We start from the raw sequence: 13,266 nt of genomic DNA on the forward strand, positions 1-13,266 counted from the left end.
GCTATCCTCCAGAACTTCGCTGCCTTGTCAATATAAGAAGTCCATTTCCTTTCAGAAAGAAAGCTTCATAGTTTCTGCCACATCTCAGCCACCACGTCCTCAAGCTTCAGAGAGCAACACAAGGTTCTCAGACTCCTTAAGCTACTGAACACTTCTACCTTTTCATAAGTCAGCTTCATTTTCTCTCTCAAAGAGCGTCAGAGCTACTTTCTTCACAGCAACTGACTATTACTGCTGCCAGAGGGAAGTTAAGACAGCTCGAAAAAGGAAACGGCGGCCAACATCATTGTTAAGAGGAAGCGGCCGAAAGATACAGCCAGTGTAAAAGGAGCCCCTGTGAAACGCCTTCAGCTTGTGGGTACATCTGCAATCCAAACAAAAGGGAGCTTCATGCAGCTGACATTTTTGCAGCGATAGCCTTTCAACAGCTGAGCTGTGTGACCGTCATTGCATGGACTTTTAATACTTGCATAGCTTCACAATTGGATGAAACAAACACAGGTAGAGTGGAGTAATGTTGGAGGGTCTTTACTGTCCTCCAAAATCTGTTATTACTGTAAGGATAGTTTTCCAGCGTCAGCACGATTCTTACATTTTCCAGCTGACCCAGGGGACAGCACAACAAAAACTCGTGGGCTGCCAAACCTTAATGAGATTTGAGTTTGACCACACACTCATGTACGCTGAGCTCCATGCAGTGAAAATTTTGAGTTAAACAAACAGAAATGTGTTGTGTTAGTATTTAAGTATCAATGCAATATAGTAACTAAATCTATTTAAAAGAAAACAACAGCTAATTCAGATGTTTATTTTCATGAATTACGTTGATTTCAGTGAAAGCAGTAATAGTCTGCATGGTATTTTAAAGAAAACACATGAAAAAAGTTACTAATCAAAAGAACACATTCTGGGATCACACTAATCTGTCCTGCTCCTCACACGTCACTTGGCTGCAGAATAGACTCTGATGGCATTAAAAAAAGCATAGCACAAACAGAGAGAATGGTTTTTTATAAAGCAAGAACCCTCTCCAGAACAGTTCACATGCAGGACTTAACTGAAAGCAGGGTTTGATTTTTTTAATCAGGACTTCTTGGAAAGAACAAAAAGTTGGATGTTCAGTAAATTGACTTAATTGTTTTACTTTTCTACTTCTCAGTAGTTTGCCAACAAGTATTTACACAATTAAAGTCAGTGCAATTATGCAAAGTAGACGGATGTATTTGTGCACCAGGATGCAGAGTTGTACATACATCATAAAAATACAACCGTGATGGGTGTTACCACTCTTCACAGAGTAATACAAAAAAGAAAATGCTTCTAAAATTATGATTCTCAAATGACTAAAATATAAGCTTCTGTTCCATCATTCTGTATACTATAAACAACCATTTTTATGCCTCTTTTATTTACTGTTCACCTCCTTACCTAACAAATTTAGGAATGCTAATTGCTTATCTAGCTACAATCTAACAGGGAGAGATGATTTGAATATTTAGACTTCAACAGATGACAGTGCTATGACAATTTGCTGGCAAGATGTTCACAACCTCAGGGGACAAGTTTATTAGTGTTCAGTGAAGCACTGTATCAAGATAAAAAAACCAAAAGGCAATCTAAATGTCCAGCCCCAAACTGGAGTCACTGAAGCAATTTTCTTTGCTGTTCAGAGTCTGTATCCAAACCATCAGCTTCAGGTCCCTTGCCCAGGCGAAAGACTACAATAGGAGAGGTCACAGAGCAACCCTGAGGTTTGGTGAGAAAATATCTGAAGAATTCAAAAACTAAGTAAGCATGCTTGTAAGACTGAGAACTTATTCCACAAAAGTCTGCAAATAGGCTGAATCGGTTATATCTTCAGAATGTGCAATATGGGTTGCTTAGGTCTACAACAAAGGAATATAAAGATACTGTAACAGCAACGTATGATCAAAAACACATAACTTGAAAGCAACGTGGATGCCCTGGAGGGGGATGCAAAAGACATTCTAATCAAATTAAAAACCCCTATGTCTAGGTAACATACGATACACACTTTAACTAGGAATACGGAATAATGAGAAAGAATCAGGTAAGAGCCACTGAGTAGTGGAAAAATTAATGCTGACTTCAGTAATTTTGAGGTCCAGTTTGAAGAAAGAATAAAAAAGTCAAAGCAAACAGTCTTCGTAGGATAGCTTGCACAGCAGGAAAACTGTAAAGTGGTTCCTAATAACATTCCAGCAGAACTACATTAGAGGACATTACAAGTTGCAAAGCCAAGCTCCCACAAGGTGAGAAACGCTAGGATGAAAGTAGTCTACACTACTTCAGTCCCTTGTGCAAATATATTACAATAGGTCAATTAAAGCCACATACAAATTTTTTACATGCAAATTTACTGCACAGAGGAGATCGTTGTTCAGAAATGTTATTTATTCAACAAACTATTTTCTCATTGTTCGAAAAGAGCTCTTGCAACACGGCAAGCATTCTTCAAACCTTGCTGTGGCAACAGATGTTCTTTATTTGCTCCCTAATGCTCATCTATTATGACAAAATGTAACATTATACATCTGTCTCAAAGGAGAGATTTGATTTCCAGCTGAAACACAATAGATGAATTTTCTGTATCTTTATGAAGTGGAGAGGATAAATACACTTAACCTCTGTTCCCCATCTTCCAATTAAGAGAGTTAAAAGAAAAATCTTGGCTTGTGCATTTTGAGACACCTAGACCTGATTTCTCAGAGAAGTAGCTGGTGCAGCACTTCAGATACAGCTGTGAGCACTCACACTTCACAGACCACAAAGATTTCAAATCCAGCATTCAGAAATAAGGAAGACTAAATTGGTGACTACTTTTTAAAGAGTCTGGTTTAAGCTGCTTGCCTAAAACCACAGCTTGCAGGCAGGTAGTATACAGATTAGTGCCCAAGTACAGCACAGCCCTTCAAACTGAACAGCCGTAACACGAAGACATCGCTTTCTCAACCTGCAATGAATGCCCCTCTTCATTCGCTTACAAATGCATCAACAACTGGCATCTGGTCCTCCTTCACTGTACCACCCCAATTCGTTCCCAGCACAGCCCGTCCTTGCAAAATTCATGAGGCCGTGCTTCTACAGCAAGGCACAAACATGTAATTGAAGTCCACAGCATAGCACATGAGCACAGCAAGGTTAGACTGATATTGCCTATACATTCCACAGCTTTCGAAGCTTTTGATTTTGCAACTATTTAATGCATTGTTTGTGTAAGTAAATCTTGATTTTCATTAAATAAATGTTATCTGAGACACATCAATGCCTCCCAGTCTTCCTGAACAATTTGCAGACACAGCAGCACCCCACAACCTCTCCTCCACGCAACAGCTCAACTTTGGACTATTTGTACAGCCCTAATTCTTAGTTCTTCACTTCCCTCCTTTGTTCTCCAATTTTTCTTACACTTACCCCCAGGCTATGTGTCCAAATAGCATGACTAACCTTTCTTCCCCTAATGCCATTCCCCAGTCAGGATCTTGTTTCATTAATATCTGAACTAGAATCTCTCTCCTTCCATAAGCCCTTTGCCTGAGAGAGAGATATGTTCTTCAATCACAGTGCTGGTAACTGGACTCTAGTTCACCCAAAACAGTCAGAAGCCTCACTCCCAGAAGAAGCTGACTACAACTTTGTGAAGTTTATAACATGGTTAGTTGTTTTGGGGTTTTGTCTGGTTTTGTTTTAATCACTGTGAAAACCCAAACAAAAAGAAATATCCTTGCCAAATCCAAGGTCCCTTTTCAGAAGAAAGGGGTCATTATATATTTTCAAGAGACACCAGAACTTGTTTTTTTCTTGATAGGGAAAAACAGCACCTTCTCAGCAATACAGGTGAACTTTTCTGGACAAATTATCACTATAGAATATTTCAATGAGAGAGATATATATAAAATAGACATAATGTGATATTAATTAATTATAAGTATATATAATTATATAGAGAGAGTACATATAATATATATACTGAGAAGATTATACATTGCTATATTATCACAAATTAAATTGTGCCTGGTAATTTCAATTGAAAGTCTGGAAGTGACTCCTACAATCTTAACAGTGACATTTCCTTAAAGCAAAATTTGTTATTAAAGGTTGATGGGGAGGGTGGGGGTGTGTGTGGAAATAGTCAGCTTTGCACAGCTAAGGTGTGCCATTAAGCAGACAGGAGATTAAAGTAGTTCTATGGGACCTCTACAAGTTTTAATCTTTCTATTTAACTTTAAAGCTCCATATCATTAATTCAGCCTCAAGCCACCTGATGGTTAGATTTGTCCAAGATCAAAGACAACCAATTCAGTATCTCAGTCATGAAGTTTTGCTTTCAGGTTTTTGGTTTAGTTTCTTGGTTTTATACCTTTTTTTCTTTTTTTCTTTTTTTTTTTTTAAAGATGGACGTACACTGTTTTACAGAACTTGCACTTTGTCTTAGCACAAATAAACAGCAAAAAAGACAAGAGATTTTAAAATTTTCAGCTGATCCTAATTATATTCTGTGCATTTAAGCCAACAGCAAAGGATACTTAAAAATAATATAACCAACTCGGGATGCCATCTTCTATGTTCAACTTTAATTGTTTTTCTGAAGGCCATTTCAGAACCAAAGCAATGCTGCTAACATCTACCTATAACATATACACTATTACTTCTTTAAACTGGAGTTAAACTACTTAAAGCTGATCAAGCTACAAATAAAAAAAAGCTGTAACTGAGAAAGCTTTCTACAAAGAAATATTTTAGAGCAGAACTACACAGTACTATAACACTGACAAGTCTGGAAACCAAAATTTCAGTACAAATATCTTTAATTTCTAGTACATTAAATATCTCTATGAAAGCTACACAGACTAAGATGTACATAAATATTTCTTTGGATGTGCACAGTTATTTTTTTTTTCCATTAACAGGAACAGAACATACCAGATAAAATAAGTAGTTCAATAATTTCTGCATCTCCCAGATAGGCAGCAGCATGTAAAGGGGTCCTTTTCTCATTATCCTGTGGTAAGAGGGGGGAAAAAAGGTTTTATTTAAAATAAAAAACTACGTTTTAGCATTCTGCATGATTTATGAAAAAAACACTGCATAAAAGTGCATCTTCCAAATATTGTACATTTTATATTTTAGAAAACATAATTACTCTAAAGACGTTAGTCACATTTACTAAGACAAGCATGCTTCTCCCTAAGGAACTCTTAATACCTACATAGTCAGCTAGTGTTTTCCTGACATACACAGACTGACAGATGCTCATCACATCTTTAGATTAACCCATCAGTTAGAAATCACCATTCACTTGTCTCCAGAGACAGGAACTTGAGGCTGTCCTACACAGTTAAAAACGGTGTGTCACCTTCATGTGCAACAATTAGTGAGAAACATTTTCTTTGGAAAGTTTCAAGTTGGTTTCAGCAGGTTTTTTAAAATAGAAAATAGAAAAGAAGCTGGAATCAGTAGGGGCAAAAATACTGAAATCCAATTTCAACTGTTTTGTTTATGTAAATAAGCAAAGAAAAGGTAGAGATGCAATTTATTTTGCAGAAAACACTCTGCAAAAGTGGAGGATGCAAGTAAGACCCAGCACTTTTGAATAGTTCAGGCTGATCTAAGGTCCTTTTGAAGGTACAAGTAAGAGAACTTACTTAGCCATACACAATATATACTGATGGAGATTCACTTTTGAAAGACTAGCACAAAATATTTCTCAACTCTTTCAGGATCAGTGCCAATTTCCCTGCACCAGTTTATAGCTTAATCAGAAAAATAAGATCACTTTTACATCACAGTGAGTGATAAAAATGAACAAGAACCAGCCAGTTTGCTCTCTGAGGGAAGGCCGCTGAGAAATCAGAAAAGAGACAGGTCATCAGTCGGCATCCTGGTTCTGGCCTAAGCTCTGCTTAGATGTCTAGATCTTTTTAGTAGTGTTTCAAATACACCAGCGGTGAGGGATCAAGATTATAAGCAGCAAGAAATTTTAAGTCGCAAGCCATTTCCATTAATTCAACTGTCATGTCACAACTATGGTAAAATTAATGCACATTTTAATTGGCATTTTATTGTGAAAAGCATTCCTCTCCCTTGCCAAAATAACCTTATTCAGTGAATCCCTACTTGAGAGCTAGCCGCGTACAAGAAGAAAATTAAAGTTCATGGCAGGAGAGATCTGATAGCAAAACTAGAGCTGGGACTCAAGAATTCACTTACAAAACATAAAAGACAGTTTCAGAACTTAGAACACTTCAACCCTACCCAAGACACCACCACCACCCACACACACACAACCCCCCGCCCCAACCAACCTACTCCCTGTTTAGTCCCTGCTCGGAAAAAGCCGGTTACACAGTCACCATCTTATCAATGTTTCCTAAGATAATTTTTTGAATTACACACAAGTAATTCCAAATTGAGCAGTGCAAAGCTGACACTGATGCACCCTGAATAAGGAATCAATACTACTTATCACTAACACCACATAATGCCTCACAGTACCAATTACTTGCCAGTATGCCTCAACGACAGGTTACACATTTATGACAAAAAGACAGCCCCTGGCACCAAGGACTTGCCATCTAGGGGGGGGGGGGGGGGGGGAAACAACCCCCACACCAAAAAAACCCCAAAACCCAAACCAGACAGACAGGAAGCACAAGGGAAAAAGTAATACACATGTTAAACTTGCTTCCCCAGCCCAAGGCAGAAAACACCAGCCAGCAATGAAAATCAGTTTCCATTCCTCCAGTCAGGAGGAGCGGAGCTACTATAGCTAGCTAGTATTTTGCAACCCCATTTAACCCTTTCTGATAATGCTAAAGAGCTTATAACCTACAGATTAAGGAACACAGAAAAATAAGTATGATATTATGCTGTCTGCAATTTCACTGTTGAATTAGAGAAAATGGGCCATGAGTATGTCCTTCTGTAGAGGCAGTATTCACTCAGGAACACAAGCAAAAACTGCATTCCCCACTTAAAGGGCAAAACTCATTATTATCAAAATTTTCATCACATTTGTTGTGGTGTTGGTTTGTTTGGGGTTTTTTTGTTGTTTTGGTTTTTAACATCTCAGTGACAGAAGTCATGCAAGTAACCAATCTGATATAATCAATCAGAAATCTTCCAATAAAATGGTGGAGAGAAGGGAGCTGTTTGTCTAGAAGAATGCTAATCACCAAACTCCAAATATATTTTCCTGAAACATCCAAAACATGGTCCAAATTTCCGATAAATTCAAGCCATGCTTCTCCAAAAATCCAACCTTTACTAATGGGTACTGTTGAGTATCCTGAAACCACCAAGATACAAACATGAAAGCAGCTCTAACACAAGCAACATTTCCACTCCAGCGCTCCTATGTTTCCAAGCTGTGTGTTTCCAGTCATGCAAATATTTCAGTTTTGCTGCTCTCAAGCTGACAGCTTGAAAATACTCAAAAGCCCAACTCCCAGTTCTGCAGCAGGGAGCACAAACTGGGAGGGTACCTATGCAGGAGGCTGGTGGAGACTTCCCTGCTCTACAGCACCAGAGCAGCCCTGCTGGGATGCTCATGGCTTGTCATCTTCTGGGTCAACTCCAGAGCTTGGTATTTCAACAATCCCAAGCCCCAGGGTCTCTATCAACCACAAGTATTCTGCATGCTGAGAGTGCTTTGACAGAAGCCCTGACTTCCCCCCCGCCCAGTTTCACAGCTGGCACTATTTGATGCTTCCAAACAATTTTTTTTTTTAATTTAACTTCTCTGTGAGAAAGTTTTTGGTTTAGTATTTAGAAACTTGTTTTTCAGAACTTCTCACAAAAGCAGAAATGCTGCATTCACAGCAAGTATTCATCAGTATGCAGAAGTCTTTGCTTCCATCAAAAGAAAATTCTAATTTTGTTCCATCTGAAGTCTTACATTTTATTGGTGCATTTTAATAAATGAAATCTGAGTACAATTAAAGAGAATTCTGTATTTAATGCTACTAAAGTACTGCTATACAGATCAACTATTTTTTATTAAAAAACAGTAATAATTTGATGAACAAATTTCATCTGCAAATACAAACTACTGCATGTAAAGCATTACAGTAAATAACACTAATCAAACTTCCAGTTTTAACAAGCAACTTGGGAAGCAGACATCTTGCAGCACTGGTATGTCATACTAATAAATACTGGCCCTAGTATTGTTCCTTTAATTTCATAAACTTGAATGACACTAAAAAACATTTCAAGCAAGAAGGGGTTTTGCACATAAAAGTCACTGTTACACAGAATGTAAAAATCTAACACAGTTGGTACTATTTAATTCCAAATATCGCAGTATTACTGCAGTATTTGACAATACAGAAAAGCAAGTGTTGTGCCATCTTCATTTTCCAATTCAAAAATCTGCAAGGCAAATGGGACTATTACAACTCTAAATCAGCTGTACTGTTAGTAAGGAAACATGTCACACTAATTGCATTAGGCAGGTTTTACATAGTTGAAAGACAATGTTGGTATTCCAGTAGAAACAACAAAGAAACTTATATTCCTAATATGAAACTCCAAAGTTTCATTCCAGATATTGGTCAATGCTGTCAACAAACTAAAAAGCAATAAAAGGGCTCAGTCCTTAAGGAATCAGTTTTCAGAATGACAGTTCTGTGTCACAAAAACGCCAACATCATATTTATATGTGCCTTTGAATTGCATTACATGAAAAACCTATAGTACTTCCATTTCTCAAGTTTCCCAAACATTTCATCTACGCAGGAGTTTCTATAAGGATTATGACATGAAAAATGCATAGGAGAGGGCCTTATGACCCGTTAAAACCAAATTTGGAATAAAGTGACACATATAGTGGTGCTACAAGCTTCTTCATAACTCCCCTAGAACAAGGGTAATGCCACCTTTGTTTCATTTTACCTAAAACATAGGCTTTAATTGTTTCGCTGGTTATTTCATGGATCAAAACTTCTACAATGGACAAATCTATGGCTAATTAAACATGCAGCATTCAAATCTCTCTCTTTTTAAAGTAGTAAGTATCCTTTGAGATATAACAATTTATTCCTGGTTTGGGTTCTATCTCAGCAACTGATTTAGAATAACTACATACAACTACAGAGTTTTAAGGAGCTAGATGCCTTAAAGGCAGATCTCTTATCCCATACATATCCAGTAAGACTGCCGTAACCTGACTATGGCTTCCCCAAGAGAATATAACTTCAATCTGCCCTTCAAATAGTTCAACATCTACTGATCTGAAATCTTTGAATTAAAGTATTTTTTGGAAAAGCATGAATGCAAGTTCCCCCTTCATAAAAACTCTTTATCCTATCTGCTCTTCAAAACCAAATTTTGCAGTAACACTTTAAAATACTCTCAGCATTTTGTGATCACACTTACAAAATATCATTTAATACATGTTTTCTGCTGTATCACTTATCAGCTGTCTGCTTCAATACCATCTGTTCCTGGCAGAAATCAACTCTAAATACACAATCATAAATCTTGAAAGAGTTTCAACTCCAACATACCTTGTAATAGCTTTAATAAACATTCCTTGTAAGTGAAACTATTTTTAAATATAACACTTCACTTAGTGTACTCTTCAGTTAGGTCAGAGAGATAGGACTATTCAACCAGCATGATTTGTAACTCCTGGGTTCACAGATAATGTATAAGAACATGACTACAAAATATTTTTAATTCTTTGATAGTGTTCAATACCACAGAGGTCTCTCCCAGTGTGACGTCCCAGTGCTACACTTAGGAGTCACTAGAACATTGAATTTTATTTGCAGATTTTCTTCAGTTAGGTTAGAGAGATAGGACTATTCAACCAGCATGATTTGTAACTCCTGGGTTCACAGATAATGTATAAGAACATGACTACAAAATATTTTTAATTCTTTGATAGTGTTCAATACCACAGAGGTCTCTCCCAGTGTGACGTCCCAGTGCTACACTTAGGAGTCACTAGAACATTGAATTTTATTTGCAGATTTTGCTACAGTTTTTAGAATTATCATTTTGTAAGGTAGAATAACTGTCTATTCTAAATAAATCTTTTGTTCCTCAACACAAAAAAGAACACATTTAAATACTTGGCTTTTACGTTCCAATTTTAAACTTCATGAAAGTTTAGTTTAGGTACATAATTCTATAATTGAGGCCATTAGCTCTTTGGAAGTATGTCCAACCACAAAGTGGTATCTTAAAAACACATAACTAGAACTTGAAAGTTAGTTGTATTATTGTCAACTGAAAGTAGAAGAAAAAGATTAAGTGTTTGTCCTGGTTTTGGCTGGGATAGAGTTAATTTTCTTCCTAGTAGATGGTATAGTGCTGTGTTTTGGACTTAGCATGAGAATAATGTGATAACACACTGGTGTTTTTAGTATAAAACTGCTTGGCAACAACTAAGTCAAGGACTTTTCAGCTTCCCATACTCTGCCAGCGAGGAGGTGCATGAGAAGCTGGGAGGGAGACAGCCAGGACAGCTGACCCAAACTGGCCAAAGGGATATTCCATACGGTATGACGTCATGCTCAGTATATAAGCTGGAGGGAATTGGCCAGGGGGCACCGACCGCTGCTCAGGGACTGACTGGGCATCAGTTGGCAGGTGGTGAGTGGTTGCATCACTTGTTTGTTCCACCCCGCCTTCCCCCCCAGGGTTTTGTTTCTTTCTCTCTCTTCTTGTTTTACTTTCCATTACAATTTTTTATTACTACTATTATTTCAAGTATTAAACTGTTCTTATCTCAACCCACGAGTTTTCTTACTTTTGCTCTTCCGATTCTCTCCCCCATCCCACTAGGGGGGAGGGGAGGGTGAGCGAGCAGCTGTGTGGTGCTCCGTTGCCGACTGCAGTTAAACCACAACAGTATTAGGCTTTCAAAATTTGTAAAACTGTATTAAACTTTCACTAATAAGACTTTATCACTACCCACTACATTTCAGGACATATCCTCTTCATGCCATCTATTAGGACAGCGCAAATCTAGACTTCCAAGCAATGACAAAAAACTGACAAGGAATCTTTGCCCTGTTGCTCATTACGACAGCAGTAACCAATTACTCAAGAGACCTTGTCTTGTAGGAGAAAATAAGTGTCTTTAGCAACGAGGGTCACTTCAGCCATAACCTGCTAAACCCCAGTGTTGTTTCTAGTTAAGATCTTCAGTACCAATTTAATAGTGCATGCTCTTTGACTTGATTCTAGATAATAATAACAACTGTCACACAGTGGATTAAACCACTAAATCATTTACTTGTGAGTGCTACTGTAGCTTGTGGAGACATTAAAAAATTAAGTGGCAGTGGTAGGTATACAGAAGAAAATAAAAGGTAAGTCAGAAAAGAACTACAAAGCAACCTGGAAAAAGGCCACAACAGCACCATTTTAGGAAAGACCAAGAGTTTATACAAACATATAAATGTCACCTGTGGATTAAACCACTAAATCATTTACTTGTGAGTGCTACTGTAGCTTGTGGAGACATTAAAAAATTAAGTGGCAGTGGTAGGTATACAGAAGAAAATAAAAGGTAAGTCAGAAAAGAACTACAAAGCAACCTGGAAAAAGGCCACAACAGCACCATTTTAGGAAAGACCAAGAGTTTATACAAACATATAAATGTCACTCTAAGCATGCACGTTCCTCAAGAGCACAAGCTCACAATTTTCTCAATTGCCACAAGAATTAAAAAAATTTAAAAATCCCATAACAAGGTAATTTTTAGTGGATCTACATTGACACACAAAGCAACCAACAAGTACAGTACTTTTAGGATGTTAGAAGACTCTTAGCTACATAACTGCAAAGGAGACACTAACTCTCCTCTCCAAAATTTGATTTTCCAAATCAAAATCAAATGCTCAGCAACTGCAAATGGACAAACCATAGAGCTGTTCAGGTTTTGCATATGGGCATATTTCAGAAACAGGACAGAAGTTTAACTTCGGTCTGGGTGAATGGGCAAAGAGGGAGGAACCCATGCTAACTGGGTGGCATTAAAAACTACAGAAATGGACAATCTGATCTATTCTGATTTTGTCACTAACAGCAGTGATAAAAGGCTAAGAAATTTGGCTATAAAAAACTTTCAAGCTATATCCACATTTCCACTATGAGAAGTGAAAGAACAACAGAATGAACACTGGTCAGGAAACCTCCTTCCCTGGGACAATAAGGTATCTGCCATGGTGAGAGTTTTAGGGGAAAAAAATACACAGACATATCCTAAACTGGAATTTTAGAGTCTATAACAATGGTGACCAACTGTAACGCACTTCATAACGGAACAGCTGTCCCTTCCTTTTCCGCCTATTGGAACATCCCAGGCAATCATGTTTCTTCCCTAACACAAAACCTGGAGTGTATTTGAAGCCTTACAGACAAATAGCAGGTCAAACATTTGAGTTTTACCTTTACCTAGAGGAGAGCAGAACAACACTGCCTGTCGCATACCATTCTACATTACAGGGACACAAAGTTAAGTGGGAACTCCCACCAAGGAGGAGGCAGGGAAGAATTCACGTGGCATGGCTTTGCTATCTGGACATACTTTGCAATCCCAAAAGCATCCTCATTTAACCTGATGCCTCCGGACATTTTTAAAATGGAATTTCTGTGATTGAATTTGAAGTTCAAGTTCACAGAACAGCACTAAAATCCATAGAAAATAATTTACTTCTGGTTCACCTAATGATTATTTGATTCTAGTCAAACAACAAAACTAAAACTGATAAAATACTCTATCTTCACTGAACCATTACACACAATTCACACACAAAATAAAACCTTACAAATAAAAAGCATATTGAAAGTTTGGTTCCTTTCTAAAATGCCTGAACAGTAAGAGTGATCTGGTGGGAATCATTAAAACTAAGTTTGCACAGAAAAAACATCAAGCATTCATATATATTATAGTGACATACTATATTAGAATATTCACTTATATTCAACGACCTCTAATTAAAAATTCCTTTTTAAAAACAAATAAGATAGCTCAGTTGTGTATTTCTAGTATTTTTGTTTTTAAGTAACACCTGGAAATACCTTTAATAAAAATTGCACAAATAATATCAAGAGTTCAAGTTATATGAGCAAACATCAGATGCCAGAGTGCTCTGGTCCAAAAGGCGATCTGGTCTTTAATATTGGCACTCAGTAGAACAACTTGACAGGAAGGGGATGGGAGAAAATCTGCTGGTTTAACGTTTATTGAATCCCAAACTTTAATGTCCATAGCAACTTAGGGAAGTG

General features: G+C 37.5%; 1 protein-coding gene across 2 annotated transcripts in view; it reads right to left on the bottom strand.

The window, feature by feature from the left end:
- Positions 1 to 13,266, bottom strand: part of ANKRD28 (ankyrin repeat domain 28) — a 130,363-nt gene that overhangs the window by 54,029 nt on the left and 63,068 nt on the right. For both annotated transcript variants that reach the window (XM_019474480.1, XM_009288585.2), the window contains exon 3: positions 4,945 to 5,023. Coding sequence is in view for 1 of the 2 variants with exons in the window: in XM_009288585.2 (XP_009286860.1) it covers positions 4,945 to 5,023 (79 nt within the window). In the remaining variant the exon portion in view is untranslated. The remainder of the gene's footprint in view (positions 1 to 4,944; positions 5,024 to 13,266) is intronic.

The sequence above is a fragment of the Aptenodytes forsteri genome, unplaced genomic scaffold (genome assembly GCF_000699145.1).
Source record: "Aptenodytes forsteri isolate BGI_AS27 unplaced genomic scaffold, ASM69914v1 Scaffold9, whole genome shotgun sequence".
Classification (NCBI taxonomy): domain Eukaryota; kingdom Metazoa; phylum Chordata; class Aves; order Sphenisciformes; family Spheniscidae; genus Aptenodytes; species Aptenodytes forsteri.